Consider the following 25,694-nt stretch of genomic DNA (forward strand, 5'->3'; position numbering starts at 1 on the left):
ACCACTTGATTATTGATTATTTTTTCACCATATTTTGACAATGAGTAGTTCGGTGCAAATGGTATATGTAAACCTTATACACTGTATATCAACTCAAAAGGTACTCATTTTGGAAAATATCTGTGTTTTCAGAAACAGAAATAAGTACTTTTAGTGCATATCAATTTTGCATTAGATAGAAATAACAATATGTAAAACCATAACATTTTATGAACTTGCATGTTTACCCCAAAACAAAAACATCCTGGCTGCAGAAATTTAATGGACCTGTATGCCCAAAAAGGGTTCATTTTCAACCATTTTTGGAGGAAAAAATAATCAGAAAAAAAATAACTGCAAGATATCCTTCATGTGACCAGTCAGCAAGTGCAATGTTGCAGTTAACAGTAAAACCCACACTTCTGCACAACTCGTACGTTGGCCTTGGCCTTAGCTGCTCTCTCCCCCTACCAATGGCCTTCAAGCTTCCGGGCTCCACATCCCATGTGGCTTTGTGTAGTGTGTAATTAGGAAGTGCCAAGCACATGGGTAGAAGTGAAAATGAGCAAGAAAATAAGTTATATGGCATTCTTCAATTTGAATGTGTTAGAATATGCTGCAGAAAATGGAGTGAGAGTGGCAAGTTATAAATACGAAGTGCAGCCATGTATGATTTGTTATTGGCATAACTAGAAAGACAAATTATCAGGAGCAAAGAAAATGTCTATGTCTTTCCACAGTCCAAAGAAAGGAAAATATGAAAATGTGGATAGAAAAGTTCTGGACTGGGTTAGAGAGGCAAGAGACCACGGCAACACTGTAAATTACAAAATGATGCCAGTTTCTTTAGAGGCGCTGGACATCTCCTTCAATAAGCCATTCAAAGATCATGTTAGGTGGTTCTACACAAGTTGAATGGGTGAAATACAAGCATGAGATGATAAAAGGCAGCAAAATCAAGCAGGTGTCCATTTGTGTAATCTTGAGTGGAGTGGACTGTAAGTTCATGGGGACTAAACACACCCGATATCGTCCAAAAATGTTTTACAAAAACAGAAATTTTTTCTGCTCTGGATGAAACTGAAGCGATCTACTCTGGGAAGGGGAGGGTGAAAATGAGGATTTGGACCGGCATGTGACAATGAAAGTAGTGACGATAACGATGATCCCACTGATTGATCTGAAGCACACTTGCAACAAAAAAGAAATCTAAGAAGAAATGAATTTTTAATAGTTATATCACAGAGAATAGGAATAACAAGACAAAGCGAACTGGCCGTTCGGTTAGGGTCGCGTAGCTGTGAGCTTGTATTTGGGAGATGGTGGGTTCGAATCCCACCGTTGCCAGCCCTGAAGATTGTTTCATAATTTCATACCAGGCAAATGCTGGGGCTGTACCTTAATTAAGACCAAGGGCCACTACATTCCAAATCCTAGCCCTTTCCCATACTTCTGTCACTGAAAGCCTTTGATGTGTGAATGCAACATTGGAGAATAAAAAAGAAATAGCAAATGAGAGCACTTCGACTCACTTCCCATTAGAGCAATGGGATGAACAAGTGGCTATGATGTAGAGAGTTGCCACTGCAACACAACGATCGTTCTTGACCCATAGGATGCAGTCGTTTTCATTTGTTGTCACAGGAGAGTCCTTTTGAGTAGGGAAGAATCATGTAGGATCAGACACTTAGGCTATTTACTTACTTTTTTGCTAGTGGTTTAACGTCGCACTAACACTTCACAAATAAGACACCCGTCAATACGGAATAAGATTTATAACTTGCAATCGCACTAACACATCAAAGGTTTTTGGCAATGGAACAATGGGAAAGGGCTAGGTTTGGACACATATTTTTCAATTTAGAGATCAATTTTTTGTACCAAAGAAATGAACAAAACTTTTATAAAGAAACCTTAGAGAACATAAATTAATATCAAACACACAAAATAAATTAATTAGAACAAAAATGAAAGTAGCTGTATGCAGAGGTATATTTAAGCAGACTGAAAATAAGGTCAATGTGTCAAGTAAAGGTGAAGGAAGTCCTAAGTTCCTTAGCAAGAAACAAAAAAAATTGTGGATAAAATGCTCAAGAAATGTAATACCAGCCCTAAAGGTATGTGAAATTCTAAAGAATTTATATTAGATGGTTTGCTTTTGAAAATCAAATCACCGGGTGAATTGGCCATGCGATTAGGGGCTTGCGGCTGTGAGCTTGCATCCGGGACATTCTCATTCAGGACGCCTTTTCAGAGTGGTTCTGTGATGGTGTGGTCAAGAATCAATACAGCTGCAAGGACGGATTTGGTCTTCGTGGGGAATGGGAGCCTTACTGCACATCAGTATGTGGAGGAAATCCTTCTGGAGCAGGTTGTGCCTTTCACTCCGTTTACTGGTGATGATTTTACACTAATGTACAACAATGCACGCCCACATGTTGCGAGAATTGTGCAAGATTCTTGGATGAAACAGGGATTCGTGCTATGGCTTGGCCTGCTCGAAGCCCTGATCTGAATCCTACTGAGCACATCTGGGACCAGTTGGAGAGAAGAGCATGTCAGCACTATCCCGAAACCCTACAGGACATATGGAATGCCCTCCTGGAAGGATGGGAGATGATTCCTCAACCGGACAATTTACCGCATGAAAGGTTGAATGCCGCCATTGGTGCAAGAGGTGGCAATACACGCTTTTGAAGATGCAAACAGAGGTCCCTGAGATTGTCTCCAGGGTCTGTGAAGTGTATAACATCAAAACAGAAATGCATTACATTTATGAGCTTACTCAATATTTCCTTGAAATGTGCATCTCTGGCTTAATTTGTTCAATTTATATATAGTCGTATTTTCTTTTCATTGTTAGACACTTAGATGGGACCGTATCACAATATTCTATCATAAAATAGTGGATTAGTGTCATAAATTTAAAATAAATTTCAGTTTTGAAAGAAAATGAAGTGTTGCATTTTTCGTGCCACTCAGTGTATTAACACCTAGGTACTTACAATGATCCCCATAAGGAACTTTCACCCCATCAACACAGTAATTAAAACTGAGAGGACTTTTCCTATTTGTGAAACTCACAACATGACTTTTAACCCCGTTTATCATTACAACATTGCCTGCTGTCGATCTCACAACATGATTGAGGTCATTTTGCAGTTGCTCACAATCTTGTAACTTATTTATTACTTTATACAGAACAACATCACTCGCAAAAAGCCTTATCTCTAATTTACTCAAATCATTTATATATATAAGAAAACATAAAGGTCCAATAATACTGCCTTGAAGAATTCCCCTCTTAATTATTACAGTGTCAAATAAAGCTTCACCTACTCTAACTCGCTGAGATCTATTTTCTAGAAATATAGCAACTCATCCAGTCACTCTTTTGTCTAATCAAATTGCACAATTTTTGCCAGTAGTCTCCCACAATCCACCCTATCAAATTCCTTAGACAGGTAGAGTTGTAGGAAAAAAAAAAAAAGTTCTAACATGGAAATAGTGTTTCCATACCCATGTCCAAATAACACATCTTCTTCTTCTTCTTCTTCTTCTTCTTCTTCTTCTTCTTCTTCTTCTTCTTCTTCTTCTTCTTGTGAGGAATGTTTCCTAAAGTATGGCCGTACCTTATTGTTACACCCAGTATATACAGTACGTATGTTTATAAGTGATCTGAAAGAATCTTAGGATGTTCTTTTAGAATGAAACAGATCATTCTATTATTTATGTGTTTTTTTACAGCTTTGGTATAGTGTGTTTATGTTTTATGCTTTGACAGACTGAAAAAAGTCTTATTTATCATTAATCACTCAGTCATTAAAAGATGAGTCTACCCATTGTCACCCTGGTATCCTCTGCCATGGCTGTCTCTTATTCTCCCAGGTAACTTATCTTCCACTACCCACCTCACATGAGTCCACCGCTGCAGGCAGTTTATGAGTACAGCTCCATCCATCAAGTTTATTCCTAACAACCTATACCTCCTCATTCGGACAACCCTCCTGCCTTGTTCCCAACTGTTTGTACAAGTACATCATTCTAGTTACTTTCTGTTAATCCTAACTTAAAAATAAGATATCCTGAGTCCATTTTTCTCTCCTCTACAGCAAAGTCCATCTGAAAACAGTCAAATGTAAAGATACTCGAAGAGCTGTCTTCTTTCTTACAGAATACTGTTGACCGCATCTGCAAGCTCACTACCTTAGCTTTGCTGCACCCTGATTCAATTTCACTTAGTATACTACTATCCTTGAAGGATACGTATCTTAAATACTGGCACTGGAAAAGATCCACTTCTTCCAGTTTTGTATTTCCGACATGACATTCAATCTTTCCAAGATTAAAAAAATATTATTCCAGTATTGGTGATCTACATCAATGTGTTGTCTGTAAGGAGGGTATATGCAAGATAAAGGACGTGGTACAGCTGCCCCAGTCCACTGTATAATTAAAAACTGACCTCTGCCTAACTTGGAGATCTTTAACCCACCACTATTTAACTGCCAGGCAAGGTAACTAATCATAGAAATAACCACATCATAACAAGTCATCCCCAAGTTCAGGGTGATATAACCTTCAGTCATGGTTGAATTGAAGTGAAAAGTAATTCTCACAATAACAAAATACTAGAGATGGAATAAAGAGGTTACAAATACAAATTCCTTTTTCTTCGATACACTTACCTCATACACCGAAGAATTGTGGTTAAGAAAAGTTGACAGAGCAAACACCCCACTCAACTGAGGTAAATACCGATATGCTAAATGCAAAGCCATTGTTCCTCCATTGGAAAAACCACCTGCAAATATAATCATAATGCAGTTAAAATCTAAGGTTTCAATGACTTTCACAGATTTTTAGCAAGAAATGTGGTTTAGATGCATAATCATTAGGTAAAAACATCAATGATTATAAAAGACAGTAAGCTAGAAAAGAGGATACAAACACATCAACATAAATATGACAGGTATGTATGGGCAGAGGGAGCAAATGAGATGAGAGACAAGGATATTATTATTATTATTATTATTATTATTATTATTATTATTATTATAATCATTATTATTATTATTATTATTTATTATTATTAGCGTATTCTCCCAATAATGGAAGACGTTAAGCAAACAACTCAATCAAGCTTTCTTTGGGTTCTTCTTGTTCTTCCAATAGGCTTTCATTCTCTGAGAAGGCTTGTTTATGTTCTTCCGACCATTTCGGTCTGCACCGTCCTTGCTTTGGTTGCTCTGATGTAACTTCCCACTTGTTGACTTTGTGTCTGAAGGTGTCTCTTTCTAAAATGTCTGTTGCACATATGTTTGCGCAGTTGAGGTCCTTTCGAAGTTCGTCCAGCCAAGGTGTTGAATTCTTAAGTGAGCTAACATAATTTAATATTCTTTTTGACAGTCGATCTTCTGGTAATCTTGTGAGGTGTCCAAAGAATTTCATTCGTCTTTTCTTAATGTCAATTTCAATGTTTGAAACTTTTTCTGTTGATTTGATTGATTGTAGCCTGTAACCATCTTGGGTATATCTTGCTCCTAGGATTTTCCTGATGATCTTCCTCTCTTGCTTTTTTATTTCTTCTAATTCTTGTTTAATGTTAAGTGACAATGTTTCACTTGCATAAAGGACTGTTGGTTTTATGACTGTGTTGTAATGCCAAATTTTTGTCTGTCTTGACATGCATTTTTTGTTGTAGATGTCTTGAACTAACCCTAATGCCTTCTTGACTTTTTGGAGACGGTTTTGCTGTGAGATCTTCTCAAGGCCTGTCGGTTCGATGAATTCTCCGAGGTATTTAAAGTATGAGACCCGGTCGATTTTACCGTATTTTGTTCTCAGGCTCGTGATATCTGTCTTTGAACAGAAGAATTTAGTTTTCTCAAATGAAATCTGTAGTCCTACTTTTTCTGCAGATTCCTTAAGTATCTCAAGCTGCTTGATGGCAGTCTCCTCATCCTCTGTTAAAATCGCCAGATCGTCTGCAAATGCAAGGTATGGTACGTAGAGGTTGTTTTTGGGAAAGCCCAATCGGATCAGTTTCCAAGATTCACGTTTCTTGAGTTCCTTCTCCCATTCTTCCATAACCTTGTCTAGAACGATGTTGAACAGAATAGGAGAGAGTCCATCACCTTGTCTCACACCTGTTTGAATGTCGAAGGGTTCTGAAATTACTCCCATAAATTTCACTTTAGATTTTGTGCCCGTTAGTGTTTGTTTTATGAGTTCTAGGGTTTTGGGATCTAGTCCTCTCTCCTCTAGAATTTGGAATATACCTTTTTGAAATCTACAAATGTGCATACTGTAGGCTTTTGTCTGAGGGCTCATAGTTTAAGTATGGTTTTGAGGTTGAAAATTTGTTCTGGGCATGACCTGTTTGGTCTGAATCCTGCTTGAAATTCTGATAATTTGGGTTCTAATTGTTGTTGTGTTCTATGCAAGAGACAGGCTGATAGTATTTTTTATGTGACTGATACAAGTGAGATTCCTCTGTAATTGTTTACGTCTAACTTGCTGCCTTTTTTATGTAGTGGATGGATTAGAGCAATCTTCCAGTCATCCGGGAGCTTTTCGGTTTGCCAAATGTTTTGGATTATTTGTGTAATTTCTCTGAGCGAATTTGGGCCTAAATTTTTCAGAAGTTCAGCTACAATTCCGTCTTCCCCTGATGCTTTGTTGTCTTTAAGTTTCTTGATATGTGAATAAATTTCTTCCTGAGTTGGTGGTGACGAATTTTCCGGTATGATTTCTGGCTGTACTTTCGGGAATCTCTTTTTGGGTTCTGGACAATTTAAAAGCTGTGAAAAATATGTAGCTAATTCTTGGCAGTTTTCCTTATTTGTCAAGGCTAGTTTACCATCTTGCTTCCAAAAGCAAAGGTTCTGTGGGGAATATCCTTTAATTTGGTTCGCAAAGGTCTTGTAGAAATCGTGTGTGTTATAATTTTTGAAGTTGTCTTCAATTGACTTCAGTTGGTCATTGACGTATTTCCGTTTATTTTGTCTTAAAATCTTGGTTACAAGCTTGTGAACTTCGAAGAATTTCTTCTGTGTTTCTTCTGATTTGTTACAATTGTAGTTTTGAAATGCCTTTTACCTTTCTTCTAGTGCGGTCTCAAATTCTTGATTCCACCAAGGATGTTTTGGTTTCTTGCGAAGGGGGATTAGGTCCTTCGCCGTTTCGATGATTTCAGTCTAGAAATTCTCCCAGCTCTCTGCAGGTCGTTTTTCCCATTTTTCTGAAATGTTGGAGTCCTTGATTTTGTGTAGATCAAATTTTGGAATCACCGATGTTTTCCTGTTGAATTTCCCTTTGGGTGTGAATTTAATTTTGATTCTGCTTAAATAATGATCCGAATCGATGTTAGCACCTCTGCGCACTTGCACATCATGAATTTCCTTTTGGTAATCATATGATATTGCCACATGATCAATCTGAAATTCTCCTAAATGATGGATGGGTGATCGCCAAGTTTTTTGCTTTTTGGGATTCTTCCGGAGTGATGTTGACATAATTTTGAGGTTATTTTGTTGGCATAACTCAATGAGGCGTGTGCCATTTTTATTGGTGAATCTGTGGGCTGGATAGTCTCCCACTGTCCTCCTGTATTTGTATTCCCTGCCAAGCTGTGCATTGAAATCACCGAGTAGAATTTTCACATCATTTTTAGGGATTTTGGCCATTTCTGTTTCAAGTTCTTCCCAGAATCTTTCTGTTTTTTTCAGGCTCCTTTTTATTGTCTCTATTTGTTGGTACATGCACATTAATAAAGGTGTATTTTTTGTTTGTATGCCTGATTCTTAAGGTCATAAGCCTATTGTTGATGGGTTTCACCTCTATTACTGAATCCAAAACTTTTTTGTCTACACAGAAGGCCATTCCTAACAATAGCTGGCCATACACGGACAGATTCTTTGGCAGGCCTCGCCTTTGGGGCCAGATCCGACAGACCGCCTGCCAGGCGTGACCTTCAGAGACCCGGTCCGCTGCTCGCCATCAACTGTGACACCAAGCCTGTCGTGTTGTGCAACATAATCTGTCAACATTCCAGACCCTCTCGTTAATGGAATGATCCCTTTGTTCCCAGCAGGCCAAGCCTCATCCGCTGGCCTTTCAAACTAGTTTGAAATCCTTGCCGGTCGGGTCTGCCGTACTTAGAACTGTGCGATGGACATTGAAGCAGACGGTGTCCAGAGGGGAAAAAAAATGCTGTTGCGGCTGTTGGAATGTGCATTTTGCTATATGTTAAATCATGCAAACAAAAAAATCGATCGAAGTGGATGAAATCATGGATAGGACAGCGAGACAGCTTTAGTCACATGAGTCTGATACAACACCTGAGAGAAAATGAACCGGACGATTACAAGAATTACTTGCGAATGGACCACAGCGATTATGATATGATGTTAGGTAAGCATGTACCAGGCGAGTTGGCCGTGCGGTAAGTGGCACGCGGCTGTGAGCTTGCATCCGGGAGATAGTGGGTTCGAATCCCACTGTCGGCAGCCTTGAAGATGGTTTTCCGTGGTTTCCCATTTTCTCACCAGGCAAATACTGGGGCTGTACCTTAATTAAGGCCACGGCCACTTCCTTCGAACTCATACGCCTTTCCTATCCTATCGTCGCCATAAAACCTGTGTCGGTGCGACGTAAAGCAACTAGCAAAAAAAAAAAAAGTAAGCATGAATGGATTTTTCTCATTATTACGTTAAATGTTTGATCCTTCTCAGTCTTATCCTTGGCTTTGACAATATGAAAGTGACTGAGGTACGAGCGATGCTAGTAATACCATTCCTTATGCAGCCAGTCCCTGTTATGAATGGTATGAAAATATCACGCATAGGGTCAGCTGGTGCGTGCATTTCAGTGGGTTTGGCTGACTGATATGCGAGCAACTTCTGGTTCGGCGAGGAAAGCAACGGGAAGCTATCTCACTCATTTCCCTAGTACGCTTCTTCCAGTGATGCCTAGGCTATCTATGACAGCTGTTGGCATAACTGTGGAAGATCAGACCAGCCTTCGAACTGAATACCAAACATACACAACACATACATAATGGACTTGTTTACCGGGCGAGTTGGCCGTGCGGTTAGGGGCGCGCAGCTGTGAGCTTGCATGCGGGAGATAGTGGGTTCGAATCCCACTGTCGGCAGCCCTGAAAATGGTTTTCCGTGGTTTCCTATTTTCACACCAGGCAAATGCTATGGGCTGTGCCTTAATTAAGGCCACGGCCGCTTCCTTCCAACTCCTAGCCCTTCCCTAACCCATCGTCATTATAAGACCTATCTGTGTCGGTGCGACGTAAGCCACTAGTAAAAAATGACTTTTTTGGCGTAGCTCTTACTGGAGAACAGTCTAGTTGAAAGCGTATTTACTGTGGATATTGTAGCTTCTAAGCTGAAGGAGGAAAGGAGGATACTGAAGAACGCTTGATTGCGACACCTCATGTTTTAATTGTCAGAGACACAGCCGCTCTTTGTACATTTCAATAAATTTCCCTAGCAGTGCCTTTGTCCACTCCATGCTTTCCTTACAGGAGGCTTGATCTGTGAGGCGAGGTCTTTCCATTGAGGTGCTGACAACAGATCTGGTCTGTAGCGGATAACGCCTCAAACTGACCTTGCTCACTAACGAGCAGCCCTAGCCTGTCGGTATGCGTCACAAAAGACCTCGCCTGTCAGAATTCCTTTCCGTGTATGGCCGGCTAATGCTGCTCCTTTACCAATTTTCTTGTTTGTTCCACTTTTGAAGATCCTATAATTATTGTAATCCATCGTTTCTGAATCGGTGAAGCGTGTTTCTTGTAGGGCCAGAATTTGGATTTTCTGCTTTGTAAGTTCTATTGTGAGATTGTGCAGTTTTCCTGTTTGAATCAGTGTCTGAATGTTGAATGTGCCAATGAAAGTGTGAGTCTTTCGTGGAAGTTTATCAGAGCACTCCGACTTGCTCTCTCGTATTCGCCCAAGCTCCCCAGAATCCGAATGCTTGGTTGCCAAGAGTGGGTGGATTGTCCACCTGGGGTAATTTTGTCTTTACTTGTACGAGTCATGTCTGCTTGTAAGCAATCTTCTAGCTTTCGCTAGTGGTGTAGAACCAGGGATTGTTAGTTCCTGGAGCATATTTACAGCCGCACTTCTGGTGATCAGACGCTGACCACTTGCCGCTTGCTACAAGTCAGAAGCGAAGTGGATTTGATTCGGTTCTTCCGCCCTCTCTGCCATTGGGATGTGTCCTCTTCTGCCATCGAGGCCGTTGACCATTTCTCTGTTTACCTCAGTTGATTCGCGGGTGCTTATTTGGCTAAGCCTTATTCACACCTGTCCTGCATTACAACAGGAGCTTCCCCTATCAGCCATATGGGACGCGCCGTGTCGGGGTTGAGGGCCCCCACCCCAGTTTTTTTTTTTTTTTTTTTTTGCTTTACATTGCACCGACACAGATAGGTCTTGTGGCGACGATGGGACAGAAAAGGGCTAGGAGTGGGAATGAAGCGGCCGTGGCCTTAATTAAGGTACAGCCCCAGCATTTGCCTGGTGTGAAAATGGGAAACCACGGAAAACCATTTTCAGGGCTGCTGACAGTGAGGTTCGAACCTACTATCTCCCGAATACTGTATACTGGCCGCACTTAAGCGACTGCAGCTATCGAGCTCGATATTATTATTATTATTATTATTATTATTATTATTATTATTATTATTATTATTATTATTATTATTATTATTATTATTATTATTATTATTATTATTTGTTGAGAATATTTATATATATTCATATGACTGTGGCTGAGCTACCATCAAGTAGCGCCACCTACACACTACGGTTTCTTTTTTCATTCTGACACGTCACGATTGTAATCTCCATGTCTATTGTTTCCACTGCATCCATCTGTGATTTATGTATGTAATAAACAGTGTCATTATAATATAAACCGTGCTGACTTATTACTTTCCAAAACATCATACCTTTTCAACAGGTTATGGGCCCAGGATGTGCGCTTGGAAAGTCATTAAATGTGTAGTGGTAAAATACATTGAAAAATAGACGCGTGTAAATATCGTGTCGCGCACAGTTGGCGAGGTTGAATTGAACATTTAGCCAAGTGTCTTCTGCGAAGAAATACTGTGTGAAGATGAACACTTCAAGTATGATGCACATCAAGACGTTGTCAAAGGACAACTTTGATATGTGGAAAATTCACATGAAGGCTGTGTTAGTAAAAAATTGTACGTGGGCGTACGTAGCTGGGATAAAGGTTAAGCCTGAACCGGTCGGCGATAACGTGGCCGCTATTACAGAATAGAAAGAACGTGACAGTGAAGCAATGTCAGATATTATCTTGGCGATTCAACCCTCGGAATTGAAAAGGTAAAAGATTGTGTCACATCGCGCGAACTGTGGCTAAAATTAGAGTCGATTTACCAATTGGAGGGGCCAGTGCAGAAAGCAACATTATTAAAGCAGATTGTGCTTCAAAGAATGAGTGAAGATGGGGATGTGCGCGATCATTTGCGGAGATTTTTCGACGCCGTGGACAAGCTCAGTGGTATGGACGTTTGGATGTTTTACAAGCATGTGCAAAAACCTAAATTTTGGGGTGTGCAGTGGGCTAAGAAACCTGACTCTCAAAGGGTTAAACTTGTTCAGTACACTGAATTACACTCCCAAACACTTTGATAAGAAACAAAAACAACACGATAAACTTAATGACCCATGCCGTTTGAAAATTGTAGGAAAACTGAGGAGATAGAGGGAGGTGTAGTGACGCGCAGGGATCAAGGTCAACGCTCTCCCCCGGTGCTATTTATAACTGGAGTCATACTGCGTCAGCACCGTGTGACACACTACTAAATCTTTCTTATACTCAACAGGTAGCCTTTTACTGTAGGCCTACGTATTACAACACCATAATTAATTGTACAATTTGCGCAGGAACCGTACATTGAATTCAACTAAAAAGTGAATATTTGGCATACTTATAGTTATGTTCTTGCTTTCATAGTTAAATTTATTATCTAATGTGAACATTAAATATTTTTTAAATATCTACAAATCTGATTCGGATAATCCAGAGATCAGAATAAACGAGGGCCGGATAAACAAGGTTTTACTGTATAGGTAATTTAATAGTTAACTATAAAAATACAGCATATTCTCACAGCAATGTAACACAAACTTCGCACTTATCACTTAAGCTCACATTTGAAATGTCTACTCGATGGTACAGAATATAGTATGCAAGGTAAACGCACACACGGAGAAATCTAGGCGTGGCACCATCTGTGTTGTCCAAGAAACGTCACGTCTGCTAATGGGTTTAGGGAGGAGGATAGGATTTTGCTCACAAGGTTAAACACAAAGATAGGTTAATGTGGGCAGCAGCACGGCCGACTTGATGCGTCGCTCTAGCTAGCTCCTTACCGGCCTTGACAATCGGGTCCACACACTGTAATCGGAGTAGTTACACAGCTCGACACGTGGCGCTGGCGGCCGACCTATTTGCGGTAGAAATACATACTTCTTTATGGAAAAGATATTGACTTTGATTGCCGATTTATCGTAATTTAGAGTTATGGAGAATGTTACATAGGTTAATATTGTTAAAATGATTAATCCTAAAGGTTACTTTCGTTGATATTTGCCAAAATGATATGAAATGAAACTGCGGGGAGATGACTTAGTCCAGCTGACGTTCTGATATTGTCTCTGATTGCCAATGTATCTTAATTTAGGGAATAAAATAGTATGTTATATTGACTAATGTTGTTAACATGATTAATCCTAAAGGCTACTTTCATTGATATGTGCCAAAATAACGTCGTGAAATGAAACTGCGGAGGATGGAGTAGTCCAACTGACATTCCTTAATTGTGAGGAATAATAGCAATCGTTTTTATTATCATGGCATTTAGATACATAGCAGAACTTACCACAATACTTTTGTATTCTGATGTTAATATTGAGATTAAGAGTCAGTGTTCAATTAGAGTTTTAAAATTCTTCAACAAAACATAAAAGTATTACTTTTTCCATATTCGTTGTATGCATAACATAAATATTTTGACTCAAACATGTTTAAATTTTAATTTCAATATGTATAGTTTCAGATTAGATTTCATTCGTACCTTTTGTTACCTCTCCTACAGTGGTAACACCAAAACAAGGCACAAACACAGTTAAAAGGGGAAGGTAAGAGTAAACTACACAATGTAAGAAATCACTACACACTCGGAAAAACAGTAGCTGGCATTACGCGGATCTCCAACAAAACATGTACGTAAATATCAGTAGGGCCAACTAGTGAACAACAAACCGGGAAGATGAAAAGGGCTGGGAACCTACCAAAGGCATGGACATGGCTTAGATAGCGGATTCCGAAATAAATCGCCGCGATCCTTAGATTTGAAAAAATATTATTTACAAAATAATTTTATAAATACATTCAAAATACAATTTCAAGTTATGAGCTATAAGTTCAGTGATATACATGGCTTATTTCGTAGCAGTGTAAATTCAAATTTTAAATCAACTATACATCTAGTTACCAATGCAGTACTACAATGCAATTTACAGTGATGTAAAATAGGTTATCCAAAATCTAGGGTACCTCAAGTGATACAGAACTACCAGAGGCAAACCCCAAGGGAAATAATGTTAAACTACAATCTACATATTTACTGAAACAAGAAGTGGGGATGCCTCGGAAACAAACAGGTAAGTCCAGCTGAAAAACTAAGACGTCAGAAGTAACTAATTTGGTGAATCTAGGCGAGGTTAGGGCAGACTCCCGTATGAAAAGCAAATCGGAACATTACGGAAATTTTGGCAGGAACAGAATTCAAGAGTGCTTACCCGAGGAGAGTGCCATCCCAGAAACCGGGGGACGTGAACCAGATAGGCTGCTCGCAGACAGATAGATCAAGACCAACAGAATTCAGGATACAGAATTAATTCGAACATTTTTATTTATTTTTTTTTTTTATCGGGGGGGCCCCCGAAGCCCGCTCCCCCCGCGTGACCAACGACTCAATCTACATGGCCTCCAACATGCTATTATTTCTAAGAAGAAAGAGATAGCAGGGAGGAGTGGGAAGTGATACAAGGAGTATCTGCCTGTTTCCATGTCAGACACGCTACCAGGCGAGATTGTGTTAGGTATATGGTATTGAAGTATGGTATTGAAGGGTCAGAGAAAAACCACACAGGCAGAAAGAAGAAAGAGCCTACATGTAAAACCTGACATCTTTTGATAGCACATGCAAGGATGTGGGCTGGAGAAAGACCAGAGTTTGTGTTAGTTAGGAACAGGTAACATGCACAAAACATAAACCAATTCCTTGCCATTCCATCGCCTGGGGATCAGTCCATCTGGGCACTGCTGTGACTAGCGCGGTCCTTGCCGGCTGCGGAGCCATGAATCGAGTACCACTAGGGCCCGTCGCACGACTCCACCTCCTTGGGATACCTCGTACCCAGTCTCCGATCCCGGAGAATGAGGCCAAGCCCACCGAGGCGGGGGCCTCCTGGAAGGGGGTGGGTCATGGCGCCGGGCCTCCTTCCTCTCTGCCTGCGCCATGGCCCGGTAGACAGGGCAACTGCGATGGGAGGCCCCCCGTGCAGTTGGCGCACACCGGCGCCTCCCGAAGTGCTGCGCAGGCCGTGTAGTGGTGGTCACCACCACAGCGGTTGCACCTCACCTCGAGCCCACAGATGACCTGTCAGTGGCCCCACCTCAGACAGCGGAAACACTGCAAGAGCTGCTGAGGGGGACGTTTTACTCTCACCTGACTGCCGCTTCCCGCTGAGGTCCTCTCCTGATTGGCTCCTCGGTTGACTGCTGTCCTGGGGGCAGTCTTGGGTTGCGGCTGGACGGCCCTCTCCTGGTGGGCCGGCGTTGCCTTCTGCTTCCTGGTGCGGCGTCTTCTTCTTCTTCTTCTTCTTCCTCTTCTTCTTCTTCTTCCCTAGGGGTGCTTCTCGGCTGGGGAAGAGGCCTCATCCTGATGGCTCTCCTCCCGTCCTGGTGACCCCGGGTTGGCTGGTGGTTCCGCTGCGTTGCCATCTGCTTCTTCTCCCTGGCTGGCGGCGGCGGCGTCGGTCAGTGCTAACGCTCGGCTGCGTTCCCTGTCCTGTGGGGTGCATATCGAGGTCTGCATCTCGAACGACATGTTGGCTGGCAGGGCCTGGACGGAGACTCAGCATGCCAAGGGGCATCCTTATCCACTGCCGTGCTGCCATCCACCATCACGGGCGCTCTCCTGGTTTGCGCCCGGGTTACAGGCCCCTCCTGGTAGGCCTGCGTCTGCGACCACTTCGCCTTGGTAGGTGGGCGACGGTCCTGGTTGGCGGCCTTGTTGGTCTGCGTGTACTTCGTAAAGTACAGCTTTCCAACTGAAGTCGCGCCGTCACGGTGCTCGGAAGTGCCGCCGTCGTCCTCGGTCAATGGCTCCGTCTGCGAGGCTGCCTCCTGGTAGCCTGAGACGTCCAGGTGCTCCCTGAGTCCTGGTAGCCGGGCAACCTGGAACTGCTGGGACGCACGCTCCTCGTAGACCCTGAAGCTGGCTGCGTCATTAGGGCGAATGATGATCGCCCAGGTAACAGCCATAATGCCGATGATCGGCAGGAGTGGCTCTCCGATGAACTCCGCAGTCGCATTCAGGTTGTCGAATACGTGGAGCGTCCCCTGGTAGTGGCCTTCCGCCTGCCGGTTGAACACCACCAGTCCTGGGCGTTCATAGCTGGGGACATCCATCGCGTCGAGCGCGTCCAGCAGCTTCTCGATGGCTCCTTTGTAGTCGTAGTCGACCAGTCTCACTGGTAGTGTCGGCTTCTCCATCCTGGTCCTCCTGTAAGATATCCTGAAACAGAAGAAAGAGCGAGCACTGAAAAGTGCTACAGCTCAGACAATGCTCCTTCGAAAATGTACTAATAAGTACAAGTGCCTGGCTGATACTTGAAAAGTACAGAGCGCCTGGTAAGGAGAGAGAGAGCGCAGCGAGAGGCATGTATGTCCTTTCACTACGACAGTCAGCTCATCCTTTAATTCGAACACTGCCTCGCTCTCTATATATAGGAATTTCCGGCCTTGGATCAGCCAATCAGCGTATACGAGTTCCCTATCGCCACCTAGACTCACCAATCACAACCTTTCTTTCGATCGCGAACTTTGACTAACATTCTAGTATACGCCTGACCGCGAATGTCGTATTTCCAGAAGAGTCAGAAATATTTTCTAGAATACATTACTCACAAAACAACAAAACCTTGTTCCCTAATTCATGTGACTTTCTGGATCCTTCCAGGAAATATAGAACAGAATTCTACTATTTACAAATGCATGTCACCAATCTTACACAGTACAGGTTAGGTCATAATAAATAAAACATCATATTGCACTTCACAAATAACGTCTTTAAAAAAAAAACACTTTCCACTTGCACTACATAGTTCACTTGTGACACCTTTCACTAGAATATTAAATACCGGGCAAGCTGGCCGTGCTAAATTCAGACAATTTTTACTTGAAATGCAGTAGGGTGGAACAAGTTGGATGCGCGGCGTACAGCTGTGAGCTGTGAACTTGCATCCGGGAGATAGTGGGTTCGAATCCAGTAGCGATTCTTACTTGTCAATGTTTAAATGTTAAAGTTCAGATTATCTTGGATAAAAAAAAGTGTTGTGTTGCTGTCATATGGCAAATACGACACCACCCAAAGGATTACTCTATGAAAGAAAATTAATGGATAAAAATACCTGATTAGCGTGATTAGCTGCCACTCCCGGAGGCCCGGGTTTGATTCGTGGCCCTGCAACGATATTTCAAAAGTGGTACGACGGCTGGAACGGGGTGCACTCAGTCTTGGGAGGTCAACTGTGTAGAGAGGGGTATCAATTCCCTCTCAGATATCCTCAAAGTGGTTTTCCATAGCTTCCCACTTCTTCTCCAACCAAATGCTGGGATGGTAACTAACTTAAGGCCACAGCTGCTTCCTTCCCTCTTCCTTGTATATGCCTTCCAATCTTCCCATCCCCAACACAAGGCCCCTGTTCAGTATAGAAATTGCAGCCGCCTGGGCGACGTACTGGTCATCCTTCCCAGTTGTATCCCCGACCCGCAGTTTCACGCTCCAGGACACTACCCTTGAGGTGGTAGAGGTGGAATCCCTCACTGAGTCCAAGAGAAAAGCCAACCCTGGAGGGGTAAACAGAGCAAGAAAGAAAGAAAGAACGAAGGTAAATACCCGAAATAGAAACGGAAAACTAAGATGAGAGTGCTACCTGCTTTTAGCCACTCCGTAGTTTTGTCCTGGTCTACAGAGAATTCGTGAAATGATAGTGTCCCTTTGCTCTTTTTTCCTGTTTGGAATACAAAAAAGGCACACAGCAATATGTATTTGAATATTTCCTAACACAGTTAAAGACAAGCAAATCGCCACACCATTAAAAAACGAATTAGCGCATAAATTAAAATCCTTGTTCAGGACGAAGTTACAGCGAGAAATCACTTTGTTCTTGTTTCCATAAAATTTCTGCTCAAAGTACGAAAAGGTGCACAAGAATGTCACAAATTCCAAGATTTGTAAACACAATTTAAAAAATATAATCATCACACTACACAAAAAGAAAATAAACTCGCTAGCGCATAACTAACAGATCTCAATATCAAGCCAACAAGCACCTCATTGCAAACACACTGCCAACATTTACGACAGAAAAACCATATAAATAAAATTGGAAATGCGGCAATTTGCGATATACAGCTTCCTGTCAGTGGGTAGTAGGCCAGCGCTCCAGCGGCATTACGGTGAAACTTTCCAATTACAGCTTTATGCTGGGCTTCACAAGCGATTGTCTAGGCCGGTATAAGGAGCGCAGCGAGGGATCCAATTGGCCGTGGCAGCAGGAACAGAAAGGAGAAGTAAACATGAAAACAAGAAGGAGAATGACAAACTCCACACTTTCAAATGCAGTCATTTTTTATCTTGTCACCTACCACCAGTATTATGTTTTTCATTCTTTTTATCTTTCCCTGTTATGTTATTTATCTTTTTCCTCATCCAACACAAACCCCCCACATCAAGACTCTTGAAAGAATTTGAAAATTAAGGAAATCCTGACACTTGCTTTATCTTCTCCAAAACCTGAATGAAAATAGACAGAGAATATGCTAACCAGTGGCATATACTGAGGGCTACCAAGGCTATCAGTGAAGCCAAAATCTCAATTGAGAATGATGGAAGTCTAAATCACATTGTAATGTAAGTATCTGAAACATTGTTCCATTTACCAAACTTGAAAGCAGTGAAAAAAACCGTCGCACGTATTTCTGAGAGCAAGGCATCAGAGACTGATACTGCAGCCCAGGCTCTCGCCCCTCTCCCCTCGACTCGCCACACACGGCTTGCTGCTGGAGCGGGAACCAGAGGAGGATAGGTGTGCTATGCTTCGGTCCATCGATCGCCACTGTTAACTATCAACCATGCGTTACTCATCGTATGTACTTTTCACTTAATACTTCTGACTTAATGATATAGATAACAGAGTGTGGGAATTCCTCACTCCCATTTAATTCTACATCCTTGTAGGAAGACTGCAGGGCTACTATTAGAGGAGCAATATAGTTTTATTTTTATTGGTAGACTAGCAAGATACCCGTGCTTCGCTATGGTATTATACTGAAATTTATAATTGAATGCTTAACGTTTTATATATAATCCTCCGAAATTCGCGATTTGACTCGTTTTCTGAGAGATTACGGCAAAGTTCCTCACATTTTTCAATCTTTCTTTCCAGCAATCGATTTTGTTCTTCCCGGGCTAAGTTAAGGAATTCCACGCGGTCAGTTGGGTCCCTAAATCTTTGCCATCTTTTCCTATAAGCATTTTGAGTACGGATCAAATCCTGAAGGAGAGCCGGCGTGGTGTCATCTTGGGTACCTTGGCGGTACTGAACCCGCGGCCGGACTATACTCGTAGTCATTACCAGGCCAGGACCCATTTCCAGCGTGGTCCACACAATTTGACGATTGTCCAGTACATTATTATTATTATTATTATTATTATTATTATTATTATTATTATTATTATTATTATTATTATTATTATATGTTCTGGACCCCACAGCAAGATGCAAGACTGCTACTTGGCGGTAAATTACATCTGCTGCCATTGTCATTGTTGACAATGTGACCAGCACCATTGTCGCGCATAGGCAAGTGTGCAGGATTTCTGGCGATACGAATGACATACTTCCGTGCATTATTGACCTTATTATAGAGGTGAACAATTTGACGGTCAATCTCATTCCTATCATTTATTTCAAATGTGTTTAAATTTTTATTTACATGCCAGGAGAATCTACTGTAATCTAAGAACGTTCTCCGATGGAAAAGATGGCTGTTGAAAACGAACCCAGAAAAGATTAAAAATGATCAGTTTATGATCAGAATAAGTACATCAAAAATCTACAGCCTGTTTCCAGTCCTTTGACAGGGTCAGGAATGGAATGAATAAAGCCCCATCTAGCGGCAACAATAGGAATTGTGCCGCCTGCCGAAGCACTCCTCTGGGGCAATGATCGATGAATGACAAATGAAATGAAATACTCGACAGTGTTGCTGGAATGAATGATGACAGGGAAAACAGAAGTATCCGGAGAAAAACCTGTTCCGCCTCTGTTTTGTCCAGCATGAATGTCACATGGAGTGACCGGGATTTGAACTATGGAACCCAGCTGTGAGAGGCCGGCGTGCTGCCGCCTGAGCAACGGAGGCTCCTTATAAGTACATTATGAACAGTAAAATCAATTGGTCTCACCTCCTTTTAACCCCACCGCTGTTAAGTTTATTTACCCCCCCCCCAAAAAAAAAATTAAAAGAAGGCATGTTTCTTTATGTTTAATGGAGATTCCAAACACCAATGTTCACATCTATTACCTTCAGTTTTGAGATATAAGTATCCCCTTACAAATAATTCACGTTTTTCACTTCCTTTCACACTCCTCCCCCCCTAAGTGAATTTTCCAGCAAAAAATACTTGTTTCTTTAATAGTAAAGGATCTTCTAAATACCAATTATCATGACTCTAACTTCTTCAGTTTTTGATTTATGTGTCCTCATGAAAGGAATTCAACTCCTTTTCACTCCCGCCCCCCAAGATGGTTTCCCCCCAAAAATGTGTTTTTCTTTGCTTTTAAAGGAGATCCAAATACCAATTTTCACGTCTGTAACAACTTTAGTTTTTATTAGATGTAAGTATTCTCACACAATTAAGTCAATTAATTTTTCAATTCTTTCACCCCCCCCCCCCCCGCTTCATTGAATTTTCCGAGAATACGTCTTTCTTTACTTTTAAAGCAGATTCCAAATATCAAATTCCACGTCTGTAACATCTTCATTTTTGAGATATCAGTAGCGTAATTAAAAGAATTCAACATTTTCAGTCACTTATACCCCCCCCCCCACTCCACCTAACTGGTATTTCCGAAAACTAAAAATACACATTTCTTTATTTTTAATAGAGATAAAAAAATACCATTTTTAACTTCTGTAACTTGTTAAGTTTTTTTGAGATATACTGTAGAAATTCTCATTTTGAAATTTCACCCCTTTTTAGTTCCCCTTAAGTAGAGTTTCCAAAAACAAATCACCTATGTTTCTTTACATTTACAGGAGATTCCAAATACCCACTTTTTACGTCTGTAACATTTTACGTTTCTCAGATATTCTGTAGATGTAGTCTTTCAAAAAATTCACCCCAATTTGTCACTCCTGTTTAACCGCCATTAATTGGATTTTCCAAAAACAAAAAATACGTGTTTCTATATTTTTAAATAGATCCCATATACAAATTTTCAGTTCTGTAATATCTTCAGTTTCTGAGATATATGTATCCTCATTAAAGGTATTCAACCCATTATTCACCCTTTTACACCCCTCCTATTGGGATTTACAGAAAAGAAAAAAAAAATGTGTTCCTTTATTTTTAAAGGAGATTCTAAATACCAATTTTTACATCTGTAAACTTTTGAAGTTTTAAGATGTAGACTCACTCATTTTAAAAATTCACCCCCCTTTCCACCCCCTACCCCCCATTATTTGGATTTTCCAAAAACAAAATAATACCTATTTCTTTATTTTTAAAGTAGATCCCAAATACCAATTTTCAGGTCTGTAATATCTTCAGGTTCTGAAATATAAGTAGCCTCATTAAAGGCATTCAACCCCTTTTTCACCCTTTTCCACCCTTCCTATTGGGATTTTCCGAAAAGAAAAAAATACGTATTTCTTTATTTTTAAAGGAGATTCTAAATACAAATTTTTACATCTATTAACTTTAAACGTTTTGAGATATAGATACACTCATTTTAAAAATTCACCCCATTAATTGGATTTTCCAAAAACAAAAAAATACGTGTTTCTTTATTTTTAAAGGAGATCCCAAACACCAATTTTCAGGTCTGTAATATCTTCAGTTTCTGAGATATAAGTATCCTGATTAAAGGCATTCAACCCATTTTTCAACCTTTTCACCCCTCCTATTGGAATTTTCCGGAAACAAAAAAATACGTGTTTCTTTATTTTTAATGAAGATTCTAAATACCAATTTTTACATCTGTAAACTTTAAAAGTTTTGAGATATAGATGCACTCATTTTAAAAATTTCCCCCCCCTTTTCACCCTGCCATTAATTGGATTTTCCAAAAACAAAAAAAATGTGTTTCTTTATTTTTAAAAGAGATCAAAAGTACCAAATTTCAGGTCTGTAATATCTTCAGTTTCTGAGATATAAGTACCGGTATCCTGATTAAAGGTATTCAACCCCTTTTTCACCCCTCCTATTGGGATTTTCTGAAAACAAAAAAATATGTATTTCCTTATCTTTAAAGAGGGTTCTAAATACCAATTTTTACATCTGTAAACTTTTAATTATTTGAGATATAGATACACTCATTTTAAAATTTCACCCCCGTTTTCACCCCCTTAGCGACGGAATATCCAAAAATCCTCTCTTAGCGAGCACCTACATCTTAATATGAACATATCCTCAAAATTTCATTTCATTTCTTTATGTCCAGTAGTTTTGGCTCGGCGATGATGAATCAGTCAGTCAGTCAGTCAGTCAGTCAGTCAGTCAGTCAGGACAAGTTATTTTATATATATATATAGATCTGCTAAAATCAAATGCCATCTTTCAGGTTTAGTGTTTTCTTTTGTTGGTTGCAATCGAACCCATGATCATGGGTCGGACACCACCACTGATCTCCCGAGGAAGCCAATTAACCAGTGAATGATGAGTACGACTGCTGTAAAATAATAATAATAATAATAATAATAATAATAATAATAATAATAATAATAATAATAATAATAATAATAATAATAATAATAATCATCATCATCATCATCATCATCATCATCATCATCATCTGTGCCTGGCTAGCTTGTGTGGGGGTTTGGCTCTGAATTGAGTAGGGGCTAAATGTAACCCTGCATAAGACACTGGGGTGGGGGACCTCAACCCCGACACGGCGCGTCCCAATGGCTGATAGGGGAAGTTCCTGTAGGTATGCAGGGCAGGTGTGAATAAGGCAATGCCAAATAAGCACCCGCAGATCAGCTGAAGTCAAGAGAAAAATGGTCAACGGTTTCAAAGGCAGAAGAAGAATCTCATTTCTCAACATCTGAGAGGGTGGAAGAACCTAGTGGAGTCAACCACGAAAAACAATCATTTCAGACTAACAATCTGATCTTACTTTAGAATATTATTCCTATGCTTGAAACTTACAATTTCAATTGCAGAATGGAAAAGCCACTGAAAGAAAGCACTACCCCAGGAGGAGAAATCCAGCATTGCGTTATGCAATGCATCGGGACCTAGGGTTCTGGGAAGTCCCAACCTCTGCAATAAGGATGAGTCGGACCATCCTTGGAATCCGTCCAGACTTAAGTTTAAACAGAAGTTTTTTGCAGGCACTTTGAATGTAAATTCTTTGTTGAAGGTTTGTAAACAGAAGGAATTAGAACTACTTCTAGATAGAAATGAAATTCAAATCTTAGCAGTACAAGAGACAAGATTTTTGGATGAGAATGTGACAGAAACAAAAGATTATCGAATCTTTAAAGGTAAACCTGCAATTAAAATTGTGAAAGGAATGCTACTCTTGGGAACAGCCTTTTATGTCCGTAAAAGATTATTAGACAATGTAACTGAATTCAAATCCCGCTCAGAACGGATATCTCTTTTAACAATGTACTGCAAAAATAAAAAATATACTTTTATTAACTGTCATGTACCAATAAATGAAGACAACAAAAAGAACCCAAATAAAGTAGAGGAATTCTGGACACTCCTGGATGATGAATTATCTAAAATACCAAAATCAAATGTTGTGATATTACTTGGAGATTTCAATGCCCAAGTAGAAAGAGAGAGAATTCACAGACCAACAGTGGGAGAATATGCCGCACACCAAAGAACAAACATCAATGGAATGAGATTAATTAGGTACTATCTGTAAAAATTTTCAGCTGAAGTTAACGTCAACTTTCTTCAAGAAATTGCCAAGGAAAGCTAAAGCATGGATTTCTCCAAATCCATTAGTAGGTGAATTTCAACTGGATCATTTAGCTATATCCATAAGAAACATGAAAGAAATTATGAATGTCAAGGTAGTAAGAAGAAGAGAATTTTATACCAATCACTACTTGTCTAAAATCAAACTAAAATTCTTACCCAAGAGAAATCACAGAAGAGGGGAAAGAGTAAACAAATATAACACAAATAGACTTCAAATTACATAAGAAACATTGGAAATATTTCAGGAGGAAATAAAAGTATCTCATCATGGGAAGTGGCAAGATTTATCTAAAGAAATAACCAATGCAGCCCAGAAAACATCTGGGCTAGTCAAACCTAAAAAGAAACCTTGGTTGAATCAAATATGTGAAGATGCGTTACAAGAGAGAATAAAACAATGGAAAAAATTTAAATCTTCTGGAAAGACTGAGCACTATGACCAATTCAAACAGCAAAGGGAAGACACTGCTAGAATAATAAGGGGAGTTAAAAAAACTTTCAAAAAATCACAACTTATTGACCTGCAAGACAGTTTTGTTAAAAATAACTCTCAAAACTTCTACTAGACTTTTAAGAGTCAATTAAAGGGGTATCAGACGCCTAGCACATGCTTCAAAGATGCAAATGGTAGACTTGGCCTAAGCAATGCTGAGAATTGTGAAATTCAGTACTTACGAAACACTTTGATCAACTTTTAAACTGCCCTGAACCCAACCATAAGTTGGAATTCTCTCAAACAACTGAAAATCTGGAAGAAGATACACCACCCACTGCTGAAGAAATTACAGAAGTAATTATCAATCTGAAAAATAATAAAGCTAGTGGAGAAGACTCTATAACAGCTGAACTTCTGAAATGGTCTCAGTCAAAATAATTGAAGAGCTGCAGTTAATCTTTGAAGATATTTGGAGAACAGAGAGGATTCCAGAAGAATGGAAAGTGGTTCTAATACATCCAATGCATAAAAAAAGGGACAAACAAAAGGTTGATAACTATAGAGGCATCTCTCTTCTGCAAATTGCATACAACGTATTCTCAAAAATATTGCTTGAATAGAGTAGAAACATCACTTGACAAGCAACTGGGTGAGTATCAAGCTGGATTTTGGAAAGGTAGATCTTGTTTAGAACAAAAATTTAACTTAAAATCCATAATTCACCATAGGATATTGAATTCAAAAGACATTGTTGTGACTTTTGTAGATTTTAGAAAGGCCTCTGACTCAGTTGATAGAGAAACCATAGATAAAACAATTCATGAATTTGGAATGAAAACTAAATTGGCAAACCTAATTCGTGAAACCCTTACTGACACAATTTCAAAGGTAAAATTTATGGGTGAGATATCAAAACCTTGTCATCCCTTCTATTCAACTGTGTTCTAGAGAAAATTTTAAGAATTTGGAATGTAAAGCTTAAAGAGCATAACATGTTGCCAGTAACTTTGGGGAGAAAACACAAAGGTATTGAAATAAATTGCCTAGCATTTGCAGACGATTTTGCTATATTGTCAGAAAACCTAACAAGCGCAACAACACAAATCAGTCTCTTGAAAGAAATAGCCAACAAGACAGGTTTGAGAATCTCCATAGAAAAAAAACAAAATTTATTACAGACATCAAGAATGCTCCAAAATTTTTGGCAACAAATACTGGTCCAGTGGAAAGAGTAACAAAATTCAAATATTTGGGAGAAATAATTCAAGAAAATGGTTTAAACAAATCTGCAGTAGGAGAAAGGGTACACAAGATGGAAAGAGCATATGGTATCACAAAGAATTTTTATAACAAAAAGTGTCTGTCTAAAAATCTTAAAATAAGGCACTACACTACAGTGTTGAAACTGGAATGCTTATACGGAAAGTAATTGCCTGGTAGTAAACTACAGATTAGATAATCTTGAAGACTAGAAAGGAGAATCATAAGAAAAATCTTAGGCCCTGTGAAAACAACAGAAGTATGGAAATTAAGATCTAATGATGAAATATACAGGAACATAGAAAAGATAACAGAAACAAAGAGGCAACAACTAGCTGGATTCAAGAGGTAAAGAAAGATTTAGAAAGAAATAATATAAGAGAAGAAGAAATTATGGACAGAGAAATTTTTAGAGAGACGGTAGTAAGTATCGAAGGTTTC

General features: G+C 39.9%; 1 protein-coding gene across 2 annotated transcripts in view; it reads right to left on the reverse strand.

Annotated features, from left to right (window-relative positions):
- LOC136857167 (lysophospholipase-like protein 1) overlaps window positions 1-25,694 on the reverse strand; it is a 65,787-nt gene that overhangs the window by 16,541 nt on the left and 23,552 nt on the right. For both annotated transcript variants that reach the window (XM_067135600.2, XM_067135599.2), the window contains one exon: window positions 4,668-4,783. In XM_067135600.2, coding sequence (XP_066991701.1) covers window positions 4,668-4,783 — 116 coding nt within the window. The remainder of the gene's footprint in view (window positions 1-4,667; window positions 4,784-25,694) is intronic.

The sequence above is a fragment of the Anabrus simplex genome, chromosome 1 (assembly GCF_040414725.1).
Source record: "Anabrus simplex isolate iqAnaSimp1 chromosome 1, ASM4041472v1, whole genome shotgun sequence".
Classification (NCBI taxonomy): domain Eukaryota; kingdom Metazoa; phylum Arthropoda; class Insecta; order Orthoptera; family Tettigoniidae; genus Anabrus; species Anabrus simplex.